The sequence below is a fragment of the Stomoxys calcitrans genome, chromosome 2 (assembly GCF_963082655.1).
Source record: "Stomoxys calcitrans chromosome 2, idStoCalc2.1, whole genome shotgun sequence".
Lineage (NCBI taxonomy): Eukaryota > Metazoa > Arthropoda > Insecta > Diptera > Muscidae > Stomoxys > Stomoxys calcitrans.
In genome coordinates, this window is record NC_081553.1 from 59,046,315 (window position 1) to 59,064,823 (window position 18,509).

Below are 18,509 nucleotides of genomic sequence, written 5' to 3' on the forward strand. Positions count from 1 at the left end.
ATCAATCAGCCTGTCCATCCATTCGTTTGTCCATCCATCCGTCTGTCGCACAAACACTACTTTTTGATTTAGGTCGATTGGGATTGGCAAGTTAGTCAAATAGATCCACCCTCAGACATAGCTCCCAAAATAATCGAATAAAAAACTTTTCGAACCACCTTCGATACACAAAAAATAAGAATTCTCATAATGACTTGCTGATTATGTTTTTAGCATAGTACTTGGCAAAAGCTTTCGACAGTTGATAGTTGAGCACGGTTGAATAAGGTTGTGAGTTAAATAAATCGGTTGTATAAAGCGCGCAAAAAAACCTGAATGTTTGAAAAAGCCATTAAAATGACAACAAAAACATATCATTTGGGTTCATTGAAAATTTTGAATAATGGCCCTCTGCGAAATGTCATATTGGCAGAAGTGAAACCTAATCGAGCACAGCAAAGCCATCAAGTAAACTAAAAATTGAAAAAAAAAATCTATTTTTCTAAAGATTAACTTCCCCACATAAATCGGTGTAATTTTTCAGTGGCGTTATCGCTCATCTTCTGCAGCCACATTGGCGACAAGTGGCGACGAGGCAAAAAATGACTTTGAAGGCGATGCAAAACCTTTTGAAACAATTCCCACCATGGGCGCTTTGAATTTTCTGCGTCATTTTCTGCCAGGTGGAAAGTATGCCAAATTGGATACTTCTCAAATGATGTTGGCCTTTAAGGAGGATATGGGACCCATAGCTCGCATGAAGGGTGCCCTGGGACGACCAGACATTGTAATGACCCATAATCCACATGATTTTGAAAGAACTTTACGCAATGAGGGCATTTGGCCTGTACGACCCGGATCGGAGAGTCTTTACTATCATCGCAGTGTACATAGGCCGGACATATTTCAGGGTGTAGAAGGTCTATTGGGAACGTAAGTAAAAATTGAATATTTTTGTTTTGTTTTGAGTGTTTACTAAATTCGGCTTAGATACAGAGAAGCATGAATCAAAACCTCTAAGAAAAGAGGTTTCGTTTTCCTATTTGTAATAGACACAGAGAAATGAAATGAAATGTTCTATAGAAAAAAATTTGGTCACAATTTTATTCAAAAATAAAATATTCTATAAAAAATGTTTCCCAAAATTTTCTACCGAAATAAAATTTTGACCACATTTTAAGGAACCTTCCCCCTAACCCCCATTTGCAAAAACGCCAGGTCTCGGAGATCGGTGCACTAATTTAAGCAAATTTTTGTATGCCACCTCATGGTTCCCCAAAAATACGAAATTGGTATAGAATTTTGGGGTCAAATAACCTGGGGGGACGCCCCATCCCAAAACCCACCCGAATGGACATGTTTATCGATTGGGACAATATGGGTATCAAATGAAAGGTATTTAAGAGTAGACTACGAACTTGGTATAAAAATGTCACCCTAAGTGTTTGGGGGGGAGTCAAATCGGGAGTTGGGTTTCTAGCGGAGCTATATCAGGTTCTGTGCCGATTTGGACCGTACTTGGCACAGTTGTTGGAACACTTTGTCCAAATTTCAGCGAAATCGGACAAAAACTGAAGCTTTCAGGGGCTTAAGAAGTCAAATCGGGAGATCCGTTTCTAAGGAATCTATATGCCACCTTATGGTTCCCCAAAAATACGAAATTGGTATAGAATTTTGGGGTCAAATAACCTGGGGGGACGCCCCATCCCAAAACCCACCCGAACGGGCATGTTTACCGATTGAGACAATATGGGTATCAAATGAAAGGTATTTAAGAGTAGACTACGAACTTGGTATAAAAATGTCACCCTAAGTGTTTAGGGGGGAGTCAAATCGGAAGTTGGGTTTCTAACGGAATCAGGTTATAGACCGATTTGGACCGTACTTGGCACAGTTGTTGGAACACTATGTGCAAATTTCAGACAAATCGGATAAAAACTGCGGGCTCAAGAAGTCAAATCGGGAGATCGGTTTCTAAGGGAGCTATATCAGGCTACTGACCGATTTCAACCATACTTACCGCAGTTGTTGGAACTCATAACAGGACACTATGCGCTAACTGTGCCAAATATGGTTAAAATCGATTCATAACCTGATATAGCTGCCATGTAAACCGATCTGATTTCCAATAACTGTGCCAAGTATGGTCTGAATGGGTCCATAAGCTGATATAGCTTCCATGTAAACCGATCTCCCGATTTTATTATCCGATTTGACTGAAATTTTGTACAACGGATTCTTCCATGACCTACAACATATGTGTCATATATGGTCTGAATCGGTCTATAGCCTGATACAGCACCCCTATAAACCCATCTCCCTATTTCACGACGAGTTAACGATATCCGTGTGACTGTCCGGGGGCCACCGTAGCGCAGATGTTAGCATGTCCGCCTATGACGCTAAACGCCTGGATTCGAATCCTGGCAGGAACATCAGAAAAATTTTCTGCGGTGATTGTCCCCTCTTAATGCTGGCGAGGTACTTTGCTATGTAAAAACTTCTCCCCAAAGAGTTGTCGCTCTGCGGCACGCCGTTCGCACTCGGCTTTAAAAAGGAGTTCCCTTATTATTGAGCTTAAAATTGAATCGGACAGGACTCATTGATTTGTGAGAAGTTTGCCCAGTTTCTTAATGGAATCTTCGTGGGCAAATTTTCATTTGTGTGTCTGTCTGTCCGCCATTTTAAAAATTGAGATATTGACTTGAAATTTTATACAGACTCGTATTTCTTGTATATGCAGGTTAGGGTTTTTAATGGGCCACATTGAACTACATATGGATATAGCTGCCATATAGACCGATCTGGCGTTTTAGGATTTTAGCCTTAAAACAGTCGCATTTATTACCCGATTTCGCTGAAATTTGGCGTAGCTGCCATTTGGATATAGCTGCCATATAGACCCTAAATCTGCCATTTTTTCTGTCGCGAAAATGGTCCAGATCGGGCTATATTTAGATATAGTTTAGGGTCTAAAGACGACCAAAAGGGGGCATTTACTCTCCGATCTTGCTGAAACTCAGAACACTGAATTTTATAAGACCCGTCGATATCCGAACCAAAAATGGTCCAGATTGGAACATAATTGGACATAGTTGCCATATAGACCGATCCGCCGATTTAGGGTCTTAGGAATATATTTGAATATAGCTGCCATATAGACCGATCTGCCAGTTTTGGGTCTTAGGTCTATAACAGGCGCATTTATTACCCGACTTTGCTGAAATTTGGAACAGCGAGTTGTATCAAGACTCCCAAAATCTGTTCCGAAAATAGTCCAGACCGGGCTATATTTAGATATAGCTGTCGTAGAGACCAATGAGACTTCAGCGTTAGAGCCTAAACACCATACAAGGCACATTTATTCTCCGATTTTGATGAAATTTGAAATAGTAGGCTGTTTAAAGACTCCCGATATCCAATTTAAATATGGTCCAGATCGGACCATACATAGATAACTGTCATATAGATCGATCATCCGATCATTAGGGCTTAATCACATGAAGGGCGCATTTATTACCCGATTTTGGTTCAGACCAGGCTATATTTAGATATAGCTGTCATAGAGACCATAGAGACTTCAGCGTTAGAGCCTAAACACCATAAAAGGCACATTTTTTCTCCGATTTTGATGAAATTTGAAATAGTAGGCTGTTTAAAGACTCCCGATATCCAATTCAAATATGGTTCAGATCGGACCATACATAGATATAGGTGTCATATAGATCGATCATCCGAATTAGGACTTAATTACATGAAGGGCGCATTTATTACCCGATTTCGCTTGAATTTCGAACTGTTGCTTGTATAGAGGTTCCCGGCACCTAAATCAAATATGATTTAGATCGGACTATATTTTGATATTATTATGGATATAGCAGTGTTATAAGAAATTTTGATAATATATATATCCATGGTGGTGGGTATGAAATGCGTTATTACTTGTATGACTTGCTTTTTTTCTAGTCCAAATTTTAAAAAAATATTTCATTGTTATACTTTTTATCTATCTATGTCTGAAAGTCAATAACAAGTGTCCCCCTAGTAGCACAACGAAATTAAATTCAATAACAAAGAAAATTGGTGTATATTAAAAAAAAAGTGACCAAAATATATACACAAAAAAAAATTGGTTAATTTAGTTAACAACTTGGAGGAGGGGCTGAAAGAGACACAAACACAAAGCTTTGATAATAAAAGCTTTTTTATATCTTAATAGTCATGACAATGAATTTTTGTTTAAACACTCCATCTTCCCTATCATAGCATATGTTAACTAACCACTTATCTACGCACATACAAAGCAAAAAATAACTAATAAAATAAAACAAATCAAAAAAATAAGATTTTATTGATTAAAATTAATAGTCGTATTGCCAATAAAAATATCTTGGGTCCACTAAAAAATTTCACTGTCGTACCACAAAGAACTTGAAGACAAAATTCATTCATGCCTGAAGGTCATAATGAAAACAATCAGCCAAATCGGATAATATTTGTATCCTCTAGAGGAGGTATACCTAAACATGGGACGATTAGGCTGATTAACACTTACCAGCCGACTAACATTGGTATTTCCCTGTTTAAAATACTTTTGCACTGTTGTTGTTTAGTTTACTGCACAGATTGTTGTTTTTGTTGTTAAAAGACAAAATATCAAAACAGCCAAACAAGTGGGTTTCCTCGCAAAAACGGAGAGTAAACAAGTAAAAGCGTGCTAAGTTCGGCCGGGCCGAATCTTATATACCCTCCACCATGGATCGCATTTGTCGAGTTCTTTTCCCGGCATCTCTTCTTGGGCAAAAAAAAGGATATAAGAAAAGATTTGCTCTGCTATTAGAGCGATATCAAGATATGGTCCGGTTTGGACCACAATTAAATTATATGTTGGAGACCTGTGTAAAATGTCAGCCAATTCGAATAAGAATTGCGCCCTTTGGGGGCTCATGAAGTAAAATAGAGATATCGATTTATATGGGAGCTGTATCGGGCTACAGACCGATTCAGACCATAATAAACATGTATGTTGATGGTCATGAGAGAATCCGTCGTACAAAATTTCAGACAAATCGGATAATAATTGCGACCCCTAGAGGCTCAAAAAGTCAAGATCCCAGATCGGTTTATATGGCAGCTATATCAGGTTATGAACCATTTTGAACCATACTTGGCACAGTTGTTGGATATCATAACAAAACACGTCGTGCAAAATTTCATTCCAATCGGATAAGAATTGCGCACTCTAGAGGCTCAAGAAGTCAAGACCCCAGATCGGTTTATATGGCAGCTATATCAGGTTATGAACCGATTTAAACCATGCTTGGCACAGTTATTGGATATCATAACAAAACACCTCGTGCAAAATTTCATTCCAATCGGATAAGAATTGCGCACTCTAGAGGCTCAAGAAGTCAAGACCCAAGATCGGTTTATATGGCAGCTATATCAGGTTATGAACCGATTTGGACCATACTTGACACAGTTGTTGGATATCATAACAAAACACGTCGTGCAAAATTTCATTCCAATCGGATAAGAATTGCGCACTCTAGAGGCTCAAGAAGTCAAGACCCCAGATCGGTTTATATGGCAGCTATATCAGGTTATGAACCGATTTGATCCATACTTGGCACAGTTGTTGGATATCATAACAAAACACTTCGTGCAAAATTTCATCCCAAACAGATAAGAATTACGCACTCTAGAGGCTCAAGAAGTCAAGACCCAAGATCGGTTTATATGGCAGCTATATCAAAACATGGACCGATATGGCCCATTTACAATACCAACCGACCTACACTAATAAGAAGTATTTGTGCAAAATTTCAAGAGGCTAGCTTTACTCCTTCGGAAGTTAGCGTGCTTTCGACAGACAGACGGACGGACGGACGGAGGGACGGACGGACGGAGGGACGGACGTACGGACGGACGGACAGACGGACGGACATGGCTAGATCGACATAAAATTCCACGACGATCAAGAATATATATACTTTATGGGGTCTCAGTCCAATATTTCGACTAGTTACAAACAGAATGACGACATTAGTATACCCCCATCCTATGGTGGAGGGTATAAAAAGGGACAATATGCAGATTTAAGGAAGTTTCTTAAATGAGATATTGACCAGTAGGCAAATGGAGATTTGTGTCTCTCATAGGTAGACCAAAAGAAATGTTGACACAGCCAGACTTAAGGAAGTTCTTAAAGGAGATATTGCCCTGTAAGTAAATGGAGATATGTGTCACAGTAGCTGTTTACCTTCCATTAGGGTTCTCATAAAATATGGTTATAAATAGAAATGAGCTACAAAGCTCAGTAGCTATGACAATGTGGGCATTAGCAGAGCAATATTTAAAACAGCAGATTTTGTTAGTCGCGAAATCCGTACTTGGGTACCGGAAGCCTCCTCCAAGAATACACCCATGGTACGACCAAGAGTGTCGAGATGCTACTGAAGCCAAGAATGAGGCATATAAAGCAACCCTGCAATCAATAGCAACGCGCCAGATGAAGGAGAGGTATCGGGAGAAAACGTCTATTCCGAAGAAAGAAAAAGGAAATGGAAAGACCTGAGTGTAAACGTCAGAATGAAGTCCGGAAATTCTACCAAAGAATTGAACATCAAACCGATGGCTTTGGTGCAGGCACATCCTCCTGTAGAGACAAAAAAGGAAATCTGGTAACTAACTCAGATAACATGCTGAGAACATTTTACACAACTGCTAGTGTCCGACGTTGGCGGCGAAGAGGATACCGCAGAATCAATCCATGATGATGGTTAGAATGTTTACCTCCTATTCAGAATGAGCTCCAAGTAGCAATGACCCGACTAAAGAACAACAAGGCAGCAGGAGCCGACGGGTTACCCACTAAACCATTTAAGACCGGAGGCGACACGCTGATAAGGCGTATGCATCAGCTTATCTGAGCAATCTGGCTAGAAGAACGCATACCCGATGATTGGAACCTCAGCATACTATGGCCCGTACACAAGAAAGGAGACAAGACGGAACGTAACAACTACAGAGGGATAAGTCTCCTCCCCAACACATACAAGATACTCTCGAGCGTACTGTGTGAAAGATGAAAACCTAAAGTCAATGAGATAATTGGGCCCTATCAATGCGGCTTTAGACCTGGTAAATCCACCCTAGAAAAGACCCGAGAAGGACAAATCAACACCAACCATCACTTTGTTAACTACAAAGCCGCCTTCGATACTCCTTTACGTTCAAAGGTATTTCAAGCCATGTCTGAGTTTCGTGTCCCTACAAAATTAATAAGACTTTGCAGGATGATACATGGGGATCCTTAGTAAGAATGGGCAAGAATCTCTCCGAACCATTTAATACCAAACGAGGTTTCAGACAAGGAGACACAGCCTATCGTGTGATCTCTTTAATATCCTGCGGGAGAAGATTATACGAGATGCAGATGTGAATAGATATGGCCCGCTAATCACAAGAGGCGTTTTGGGAGTTGAAACCATCCATTTCGTCTTATCTCCATTTACTGCCAGACCCATTTTCACTGACTCTCTTTCGATTCTTTCAAAGGCTGCAGTTACTACTTCCGGTGACCGACGACATCGATATCATAGGTCGGTCACCGGAAGTAGTAACTGCTGCCTTTGAAAGAATCGAAAGAGAGTCAGTAAAAATGGGTCTAGCAGTAAATGGAGATAAGACGAAATGGACGAAAGGAGGCCCCTTATCATTGAGCTTAAAACTTGAATCGGACTGCACTCATTGATATGTGAGAAGTTTGCCCCTGTTCCTTAGTGGAATGTTCATGGGCAAAATTTGCATTTGCATAGCAGCTATATCCAAATCGGAACCGATCCGTGCCGTATTGAACAAGGATGTCGAGGGGATGACACCAATAGCTATACTAACCTCCCCCTTACAAACAAATACAAATTTTGCCCATGAACATTCCACTAAGGAACAGGGGCAAACTTCTCACATATCAATGAGGGCAGTCCGTTTCAAGTTTAAGCTCAATGATAAGGGGCCTCCTTTCTATAGCCAAGTCTGAACGACGTGCCGCAGTGCGACACCTCTTAAGAGAGAAGTTTTATATGGCACAGTACCTCACAAATGTTGCCAGCATTAGGAGGGGAAAACCACCGCTGAAAACTTTTTTCTGATGGTCTCGCCAGGATTCGAACCCAGACGTTCAGCGTCATAGGCGGACATGCTAACCTCTGCGCTACGGTGACCTCCTTCTTACTAATAGCTATACTGACCTCCTTCCTACCAATAGCTATACTGACCTCTTCGCAATAGCCTCGTCTTCTCACGATCTGGATCCTCCCATAAGATTTTCGCCGTCCTACCGACCGTTTCGCTGTTCCACAATGCTGCATGCGCATTCGTCGCCCACTCCCTAAACACGGACTGCGTCGACCCGAAAAGCTTCGGGTTAACCAAATTTATTGACGGCAGCCCTCTGGCCTTCACCGCCAAATCGTCTGCCCTTTCATTTCCCTTTATTCCATTATGGACCGGCACCCAAACGATGCGGATTTAGTCATCCTCAGAGAAGGCGTTAATCTCCTTCTAACACTGCAAGTCTGTTCGTGACCTTACCGTCGTGGTAGTTATTGCCCTTATGGCCATTTTACTATCCCTGAGGATGTTCACACTCGACGTCCTCGCGTTAGCACCACTTCACTTCACGCATTGCGCGATCGCCCGGATCTCCGCCTGCATGACCGTATTATGGTCAGGTAGTCTAAAACAGTTCTCAGTCCTGGGTTCTCAATGTCGACCCCCCAGAGGCCCACTTTGTCCTCTAGCTTTGATCCATATGTGTAAAATGATCTTACAGATGGCAGTACTAGGGTTCCGCCAATCCAAGACTGTGCCGATGGCAGCAGTGCCTCACATTCGACTTCAAGGTTCATCTCAGGTATCCGATTGGAAACCTCTTCCCTTCCTTCCAGGTTTCCCATCGTCGCCTCGATTATACCTTCTCCTAACGCCTTAAGTCTCATAGACGCAGTGGCTGCCTTACACTTAATCTGTGTTTCAATGGGTCGGATATCTAAAATAATCTCCAGTGTCCTAGTGGGCGTGGTCCTCATCGTTCCGCCTATGCCAAGACAACATGTTCTCTGTACCTGTTATATGGTCCTTATGTCGCACTTTTTGAGCTGCTCCCTTCCTCAATCCATTCTCCTAACGCCCTAAGTTTCATAGCCGCAGTGGCTGCCTTACACTTAATCTGTGTTTCAATGGGTCGGATATCTGGAATAGTCTTCAGTGCCCTACTGGGCGTGGTCCTCATCGCTCCGCCTATGACAAGACAACATGTTCTCTGAACCTCTTGTATGGTCCTTATGTTGCACTTTTTTTCCAAAGCACTTCACCAAACTACTGAGGCGTAAGTAAGTATTGCTCGAATCGCGCTCCTGTAGAGCCAGTGGACTATCCTCGGCTTCAGGCCCCATTTCGAGTTTACGACCCGTCTACATAGTACCCAACATCTGTGAGCCTTCGCAGTACGCTCCAGAATGTGACACTTCACATTCAGTTTCCAGTCCAAGATCACACCTAAGTATTTGACCTTGTCATATATCGAAATCGTTTAATTGAGGAAACGTGGTGAGTTAAATTGGCCCACCTTCGTCTTCCTCGTGAACAGCCATATTTCAGTCTTCTTTGGGTTAACATTGAGACCTCTGGGTCTAGTCCAGTCATATGCCATATACAGGACCCTTTCGGCTCTTCTGCATAGCTGGTTCGGATACTTATCCTTATAAAGTCTTATAACATCGTCTGCGTAGCAGACGGGTTCAAATCCCTCCTCAGTGAGCATCTGTAAAAGGTCATTTATGGTGGTCACCCATAGGAGTGGCGATAAAATTCCCCCCTGTGGCGTACCTTGTGCCACTTTCTCCCTTACATTTAAGTCGTGGGACCCGCAATTTATTCACCTGTTCCTTAGCACATGGTTAATCCATTCTCTCAGGACCGGGTTCAACCGTACTGGTCTAAGGATTGGACCAATGTGTCGGTCCACACATTGTTAAAAGCTCCCTCGATGTCAATGCATACCGCCGGGGTGTACGTTTTGGTATCGAAGGATTCTTCTATTTTATGCACAACCTCGTGCAGGGCAGTCTCCTCCGACTTTCCCTTGACATAGGCATGCTGTTTGTATTTGAGCAGTTCGCTGGATACCCTACTGTTTATCATGGTGTCCACAATACTTTCCATGGTTTTGAGTAGAAAGGACATAAGACTTATGGGTCTGTAGGCCTTTGGTGTCGCATAACTTGTCTTGACGGGCTAGGGTATAAACACCACCCTTGCCTACTGCCAGGTTTTCGGAGTATATGCAAGTCCTAGGCACGCTGTGAAAAACCAACCAACCAAAACCAAACCAAGTCTACCTTATAATTGTTCCCATAACTGAAGATGAAATACAACATTGTAGAAAAATCCTGCTGCCCAGAATGTCAAGTGGAAGTATTTCGATCCCTATCCCAATCCAATGTATGAAATATGTGTTGCAAGTCATAGTAAATTTTTTGATATAAAAAAAATGAGCATATACTGATTTGATACAATAACTAATTGAAGTTTTTTTGTCTTTTTTTGAACAGGCAAGGAGAAAAATGGGGCACTTTCCGTTCAACTGTCAATCCGGTACTCATGCAACCCAAGAATGTTCATTTATACTTAAAGAAGATGTCGCAGGTCAATAAGGAATTCATGGAGAGGTACTTTCAAAAACCATCGACTGAGTCGAATATTTAAACAATTACAACAACAATATATTACCATTTCTCTTCTCCCCCAGAATTCGTCAAATACGTGATCCTCTATCCCTGGAAGTTCCCGACAACTTTGAAGAGGAAATAAATCGCTGGACCTTAGAGTCGGTTTCTGTGGTTGCCCTCGATAAACAACTTGGATTGATAACCACAAACCGTGATGATCCCATAGCAAAGAAAATGTTTAAGGGGTTAACCGATTTCTTTACTTATTCGCTGGAAATTGAATTCAAACCTTCGATATGGAAAGTCTATAAGACACCAACATTCAAGAAACTAATGAAGACTTTAGATGATATCACAGATATAACCAAAACTTTTGTGGATGAGGCCATTGCCCGTTTGGAGGAAGAAAGGCGGAATGGTGTGCCGGAGAAACCAGATAATGAGAAAAGCGTTTTGGAGAAGTTAATTAGAATCGATAAAAAAATAGCTATGGTCATGGCCATGGATATGTTGATGGCGGGCGCAGATACGGTGAGAGGGGAACATTTTATAAGTGAAAAACTATAACAATATTCGTTGATGTCTTTACTTTTCTGTTTCTATTTCTTCCTTTTTCACAGACCTCCACCACATTTACCGGTCTCCTTTTGTGTCTGGCCAAAAATCCTGACAAACAAGCCAAGTTGCGTCAAGAAGTCCTTCAGCTATTGCCACAAAAAGATTCCGAGTTTAATGAAACAGTATTTAAAAATATGCCCTATCTGAGGGCCTGTATCAAGGAGGCTCTACGCATCTACCCCTTGGCTGTGGGTAATGGTCGTGTCTTAGATAACGATACAGTGCTTAGTGGTTACCATGTACCCAAAGGTACTCAAGTGTCAATGATTTCAACTTCACTGCTTAGTGATGACACACATTATCCACGAGCAAGTGAGTACTTACCCGAACGTTGGCTAAGACCCTCAAAGGAAGCTGAAAGTTCCAGTGAATGCCCTCATGCCTTGAAGGCCAGCAGTCCTTTTATATATTTGCCCTTTGGCTTCGGATCACGCAGTTGTATTGGCCGTCGTATTGTGGAAATGGAATTGGAGTTGGGCATTGCTAGGCTCATACGCAACTTCCAGGTGGAATTTAATCATCCCACTGAGAATGCATTTAAAAGTCTGTTGATTAATGTGCCCAATATTCCATTGAAATTTAAATTTACTGACATAGAAAATTGAAAAAAAAATTGAGTAAAGTAAATTATGACAAGAAATGATGTATCTGATTTTTGTATATTTTTAACCACAGAGTAATATTGCGATTGTTTAAAAAATATAAAAAAAAAAAATATAAAGTTCTTTGAATGACTTTTTCAAATATAAAGGGCTTCTATCAAAATTTCAGCCAAATCCGATAACAATTGCGCCCTCTAGAGATCCAAAAAGTCAAATCGGACGAACGGTCGATATGGGAGCTATATAAAACTACTATCTGACCCGGGCCCGCTCCACTGTGCCTTTTTTTACTTTATATGGAACAAACTTTTTCTTGGAATTTTTATTTTCGACAATTAAAGAGCTTTTAGTGGAATACCATGCTACGAAAATAGAATCCCGCTTGAATAACAGTCCAACAATATAAGTGCCTTTATCTGAATCCCATATGATCTCTATTGGTCTACGAATCTAAGTTTGGATGTAAGGTGTACTCCATTCTTAAAATACTTCATTTCAGCCCGAAATTCTCATGATGTCTGATTTAGTGGTGTTTGCGGTTCCCCAGATACTTGTCCCTGAAAAAATATCAGCATCGTGCTCTTCTCTCAAATACCATTTATTTTAACCCCATATTACCATTGGCTTAAGAGAAGTTTACAGGATGAGGCGACCCCCAAATACTTGGCCCCAAAATAGGTTATCAAATTCGTTTTCTAATCTCTAATACCTTTCATTTGAGCCACATATTGGGACAAATTCGTATTCTACTCCCAAATACCTTTATTTGAGACCCATATTGCGAGGGTCAATAAAAAATTGCTGTTTGTGGGGTATTTTGGGAAAGGGGTAGACCCCCAGAAAACTGGTCCCGAAAGCGGGTATCAATTCTTGCTCTACACCATCAATACCTTCCATTTAGGCTCCACATTGACATGGTAGGTAAATATGCCCGAATAAGGGGTGTTTTGGGAAGTGGGGTGGTCCCCCAAACACTAAGCCCGGAATATATATCAGCAACGTGCTCTACTCTCATATAACTATATATAATTTATTTGAACCCCATATTGTCATTGGCCTCAAAATTGGATATCAAATTCGTTTTCTAATCTCATTTAAACTCCTTATTGCAAAAGTCAGCAAATATTCCGGTTTGGGGTATTGACCCTAAAAGCTATAAATATTTAGTTCCACTCTCTTTAAGACCCAAATTGTCTTGATGAGCAAATACGTCCAATTTGGGGGTTGTCATGGTGGTGGACGTCCCCCAGACAGTTGGTCACTAATTGTCAGATACGTGGTCAACTCCCAAATACCTTTCATTTGAGACCCATATTTCCATAGTCGGCAAACATGTCCGTTTTTGGGGATGGGCGGCCTCTTAGTGAGTTGGCCTTGAAAATATATATCGGATTCGTGTTCTACTCTAAAAACCCTATTATATGAGCCTCATATTGCAATAACCAGCAACTACTTCCTATTTGGGTGGTGTTGTGGGGGTGGGGTGGCCCCATAGACTCTTTTCCCGAATTTTGATATCAGATTCGTGCTTTACTCCCAAATACCTTTCATTTGAGCCCCATATTGTTATGGTCGTAAATTTGTCCCCTTTGAGGGATGTTTTTGGGGAGAGGCGGCCCCCAAACACTTGGTCTCATATTTGGATACCAGATTCAAATTCTACACTTCAATACCTTTTATTTGAGCCCCATATTCCCATGGTCACAAAATAAGTCCTGCTTGAGGGGTGTTTTGGCGAATGGGTGGACCTCCAGAAACGTGGTCCCACATTTGGATATTAAATTCGTATTTTACTCGCAAATACCTTTCATTTGAGTCCCATATTGCCATGGTCGGTAAATATGTCCGATATAGGGGTGTTTTGGGGGTTGGGGTGGTCCCCCTATCATTTGGTCCGATAATTGGATATCAGATACGTTTTCTTATCCTAAATACCTTTAATTTGAGTCCCATATTGTCGTGATTGGTCTAAATATATGGTTGGTAGGTTTTAGGGTGGGGCGGCCCCCCTAGGTACCGCATCCGAAATTTGGATACCAAATTTTTATTTTTTGGGTACTATATGAGAGCACACAAAATTTCGCTTTAATCGCACCACCATCTCCGAGATCCGTTTCTGAAAATTCGAGTAAGGGGGAGGGTCCGCCTCTTCAAATATCAAAAAATGTAGACCCCTTTTTTTTACCACAGGATCATTATGCACCATCTGTGAAAAATTCAAGAAAACCTACAAACAAACACATATTGATTTTTATATATAAGGTAAATCGATTTAGAACTTACTTAGCGTGCATGTTGGAAGTCGACCCAAAACTTTACGGGCAAAATTTCAGCCAAATCGGGTAATAATTGAATCCTTTAGAGGCTCAAAAATTCAAATCAGGTAATCAGTTTATATTGGAGCTATATCAGGTCTAGGCAAAATTGCACTTTATAGGGCGCACCTCCGATTTCGCTGAAATTTGGTGTGTAGATGTGGGTTGACCCCAGGAACACGAATCTGAAGTCCATTTCAGGGCAAAGGGTACGGGACCCCCTAGGGGCCAACCTTAGGTAATTCAAGGGTCCAATTTTTAGACATGTTTTTGTATATTAGTAATCTACATTGCTTGGACAACTTCCCCACAAGCGAGTTTATTGGCACCTAGGGGCCCAAGAGCCTTTGTCCTAAAAACGGACTTCAGATTCGTGTTCCTGGGGTCAAAATAAGGGGGTTGCAAAAACTGCAAAAAAATCGGTGGTGCGACCCATAAAGTGCAGTTTTCCCTTTACCTATTTGCGTCATGCTTGGCACGGCTGTTGGAAGTCACAGCAAAACTTTATTTGCAAAATTTCAGCTAAATCGGGAGGTAATTACGCCTTCTAGAGGTTCAAGATTAGATTCTCGTATATTAAACCACCAAAACGCTTACGTAGTATGCGAACTGAACAAAATATCGCAGCTGTGTCGGCCAGTGTTAATGGTGACCATCAATTATCGATTCGTTGCCATTCGCAGCAATTGGGCCTCTGTTACTCAACAACGTGGAAAATTTTGCGGTAGGATTTAGGTGTAAAGCCTTTCAAAATACAGCTGGTGCACGAATTGAAGCCGAACGACCTCCTGGACTCTTGGAAAGTTGGCCGAAGATTTCGAAATATTGTGTTCAGCGACGAAGCTCACTTTTGGCTGAATGGGTACGTAAATAAGCAGAATTGTCGGTTTTGGTGCGAAGATCAGCCAAAAGCATTGCAAGAGCTACCAATGCATCAAGAAGAAGTCACAGTTTGGTGCGGTTTATGGGCTGGTGGCATCATTGGACCGCACTTCTTCAAAGATGATGGGAATCGTAACGAAACGTGAGCGCTACCGTGAGATGATATGTAAGCTTGATTCGAATGACATGTGGTTTCAACAAGACGGTGCCACATGCCACACAGCACGCGCAACAATGGACTTATTGAGAGGCGAGTTCACTGAACATTTTATTTCACGTTCGGGACCGGTCAATTGGCCGCCTAGATTGTGCTATTTAACGCCTTTAGACTATTTCATGTGAGACTATGTTAAAACTCATGTCTATACAGACAAGTCCGCTTCAATTGAAGCATTGGAAGACACCATTGAAATATTTATTCGTGAGATACCGGCCGATATGTTGGAAAGAGTATGCCAAAATTAGACTAAGCGGATGGACCATTTGAGGCGCAGTTGCGGTCAACATTTGAATGAAAAAATTTTCAAACATTAAAACATATGGACCGTACTATCGATTCAAATAAAGATTTCATGCATTTTTCTAAATTGTAACATGGACCGATATAGCCCATTTACAATCTCAACCGACCTACACTAATATTAAGTATATGTGCGAAATTTTAAACGTGTATCTTTATACATTCGAAAGTAAGCGTCACTGTGCTCTTTTCATCTCTTTACCCACTGTGCCTTAGATGCCGTACGCATTCACTGCAAACATTTTCGATTGCCAAACAATCTTCTTCTTTGAGGAGCCTTGTCCTCAAGACGACTCTTCTGAATCTTTGAATCTTCCACATGGATTGCTAAACAGTAAGTCAGAAAAGTCTTGGAAGATCTTAGAACCGCGCAAGAATCGTGCAGACGAGTAATAAATGAGTGTTTTGAAAGTTTCATAAAATACTCTTCCAGAAGTGTTGCGCGTTACTCGCCTGGACGACTAACAAATAGGTGTTTTGGTATATTTATTAAATATTCTTCTAAAAGATTTGAGCGTTATTCGTTTGGAAGATCTAAAACTGCATATCAAGATGAGATGTTCTTTGAAAACGTTAATTCTAAGAAAAAAGAACAACAAGAAAACAACAACAAGCCGATGGCTGGCTTAGGTGTATGTCCATAGTTGCGTGGGGCGTATGCGGATATTAGCACACCTTTTCAAACCAACCTAACCATATTCGTCATACTAAGTATCAATCGGCATATAAGCCAAGTGAGAATTTTGTTTGGTGTTGTGGAAGTTGTCCACTCACAACATAACATCGAATAACATAATTCAATACAAGTCCTAAACGCATCCCGTATGAAAATAAAAGCAATCGCGAAAAAGTTAAACAAACAAAACTTTTGGACGATTATAAAGCAATGAGTAGCATAACAACCGTTGCGTAAAGTGACTAAAACTTCCGCATATCCAGTTTATTGACCAATGATATTCCAGAAACTTGTGTCAATACTCATACGGAAGAACAATTGCGTAAACATCTTCCAGAAGATTGTTTTATTTGACGCAGGGACGAACGCTCTTCCAAAATTATGAAAAATGTATGCAGGGTACTGGCCGTGGTCATCAGCGCCAGTAATAACCCACACACACACCAATATAAAGAGCATACGATCGGATGTGAGAAGTGGCATTTAATTGATTGGCACAAGAGCTAACACTGAATGTTGTTATTCGACGCGTACTTCAACAGGGCCAGTTGAATGGAATTCTCACTTAGTTCGTTTGGCAAGCACTGCTCTGTATCACACCTTTATTTGGCTGCTCATGAGTTCCTTGATTAGACAGAATAGACGTGTGACATGATGCGCAGTCAGTAAGACTAAAAAGAGTTAATCACCGACCTACAGATCCGTTGGTAGCACCAAACGCGACTCGTTGCGACTTGTTTGCAACCCAATGCTACTCGTTTCGATTTGTTCGCACCCTAACGGGGATTCGTTTATACCATGACCAGTCTCGTTCCGAGTTGTTCGCACTCTAACGCGACTCATTTCGACTAGCTCGCACCCTAACACGACTCGTTCGCACCCTAACGCTGATTCGTTCGCAACCAAACGCTGATTCGCTCCCTATCGCGACTCGTTGCGAATTGTTCGCACCCTAAGGATGATTCATTCGCATCTTAACGCTGACTCGTTCGCACCCTAACGCTGAATCGTTCGCAACCAAACGCTGATGAGTTCGCTCCCTAACGCGACTCGTTGCGACTTGTTCGCACCCTTAGGATGATTCATTCGCACCCTAACGCGACTTGTTTCCACCCTAACGCTAACCAGGTCAATATGGGTCTTAAAAAAAAGGTATTTGAGAGTAGAGTATGCATCTGACAACTACTATCAGGGTCAAGTATCTGGGGGCGCACCACTCCCAAAACATACTAAAACCGGACATATTTACCGATCATGGCAGTATGGGGCTCTAATGAAAGGTATTTTCAGAAAGGCTCAAATAAAAGTGGAGCACGGAGATCTAAGGGGCCGGCTCTGTCCAAACAGATCCCCAAACAGGACATATTTACCTCCCATGGAAATATGGGATTAAAATAAAAGGTATTTGGAACTGAATCACGTATCTGATATTACTTTTCGGGGCTAAGTATTTAAATCCGATGTATGTGCTTAAAAAAACTCCAAACAAAAAAATATTCACCAACCATGGCAATATGGAGCCCAATCTGAGATCCAATATCTGTGCTGACCTTCTTCTTTCAAAATCCCCCAAATAGGTAAATACACCAATCATTGGGAAAGGAGACTCAAATTAAAGTCGGTTTACCCCAAAAAATTCCTCAAGCAATTTAAAGGAAATTTATGCATCTAAAATCCAAAATTAAAGGACAAAAAGTCCTCCGCCCGATCTTTTTGACCAATAGGTATCATATGGGATTCAAAAAGAGCCATTTGGAAGTTAAATGCTATACAAGGGAAATACATATATTTTAGCTATTCCATCTCTTGCCAGTAGGCACTTAAGTCTCGTCGATCTTAAAGCTAGCCAATAGCTGAGCATCAACTTAAATTTCGCAGATTGGCATGGCTAAAGGCTAAACTGAATCGGAAATACATATATTTTAGCTATTCCATCTCTTGCCAGTAGGCACTTAAGTCTCGTCGATCTTAAAGCTAGCCAATAGCTGAGCATCAACTTAAATTTCGCAGATTGGCATGGCTAAAGGCTAAACTGAATCGGAAGGAGTTTCTCTGCCTAAGTGACACAGCAGTTGTATTTACCTAACGGAAAAAGTTATTTTAGCTCCTCTAACTAGTGGTAGGTATACAAAAGCTGGGACCTGCCAAATCTAATGCCATTTTTACTTTATTTCATATAATTTC

General features: G+C 41.2%; 1 protein-coding gene across 1 annotated transcript; it reads left to right on the plus strand.

Annotated features, from left to right (window-relative positions):
• The first annotated feature begins 242 nt into the window (after nt 1-242).
• Nucleotides 243-11,973, plus strand: LOC106087118 (cytochrome P450 CYP12A2). Its single transcript, XM_013252039.2, has 5 exons — nt 243-447; nt 524-912; nt 10,596-10,712; nt 10,793-11,243; nt 11,333-11,973. Exons 1-5 carry the CDS (start codon nt 316-318, stop codon nt 11,933-11,935), a joined length of 1,692 nt encoding a protein of 563 aa, XP_013107493.1. The 5' UTR covers nt 243-315; the 3' UTR covers nt 11,936-11,973.
• The last annotated feature ends 6,536 nt before the right edge of the window (nt 11,974-18,509 follow it).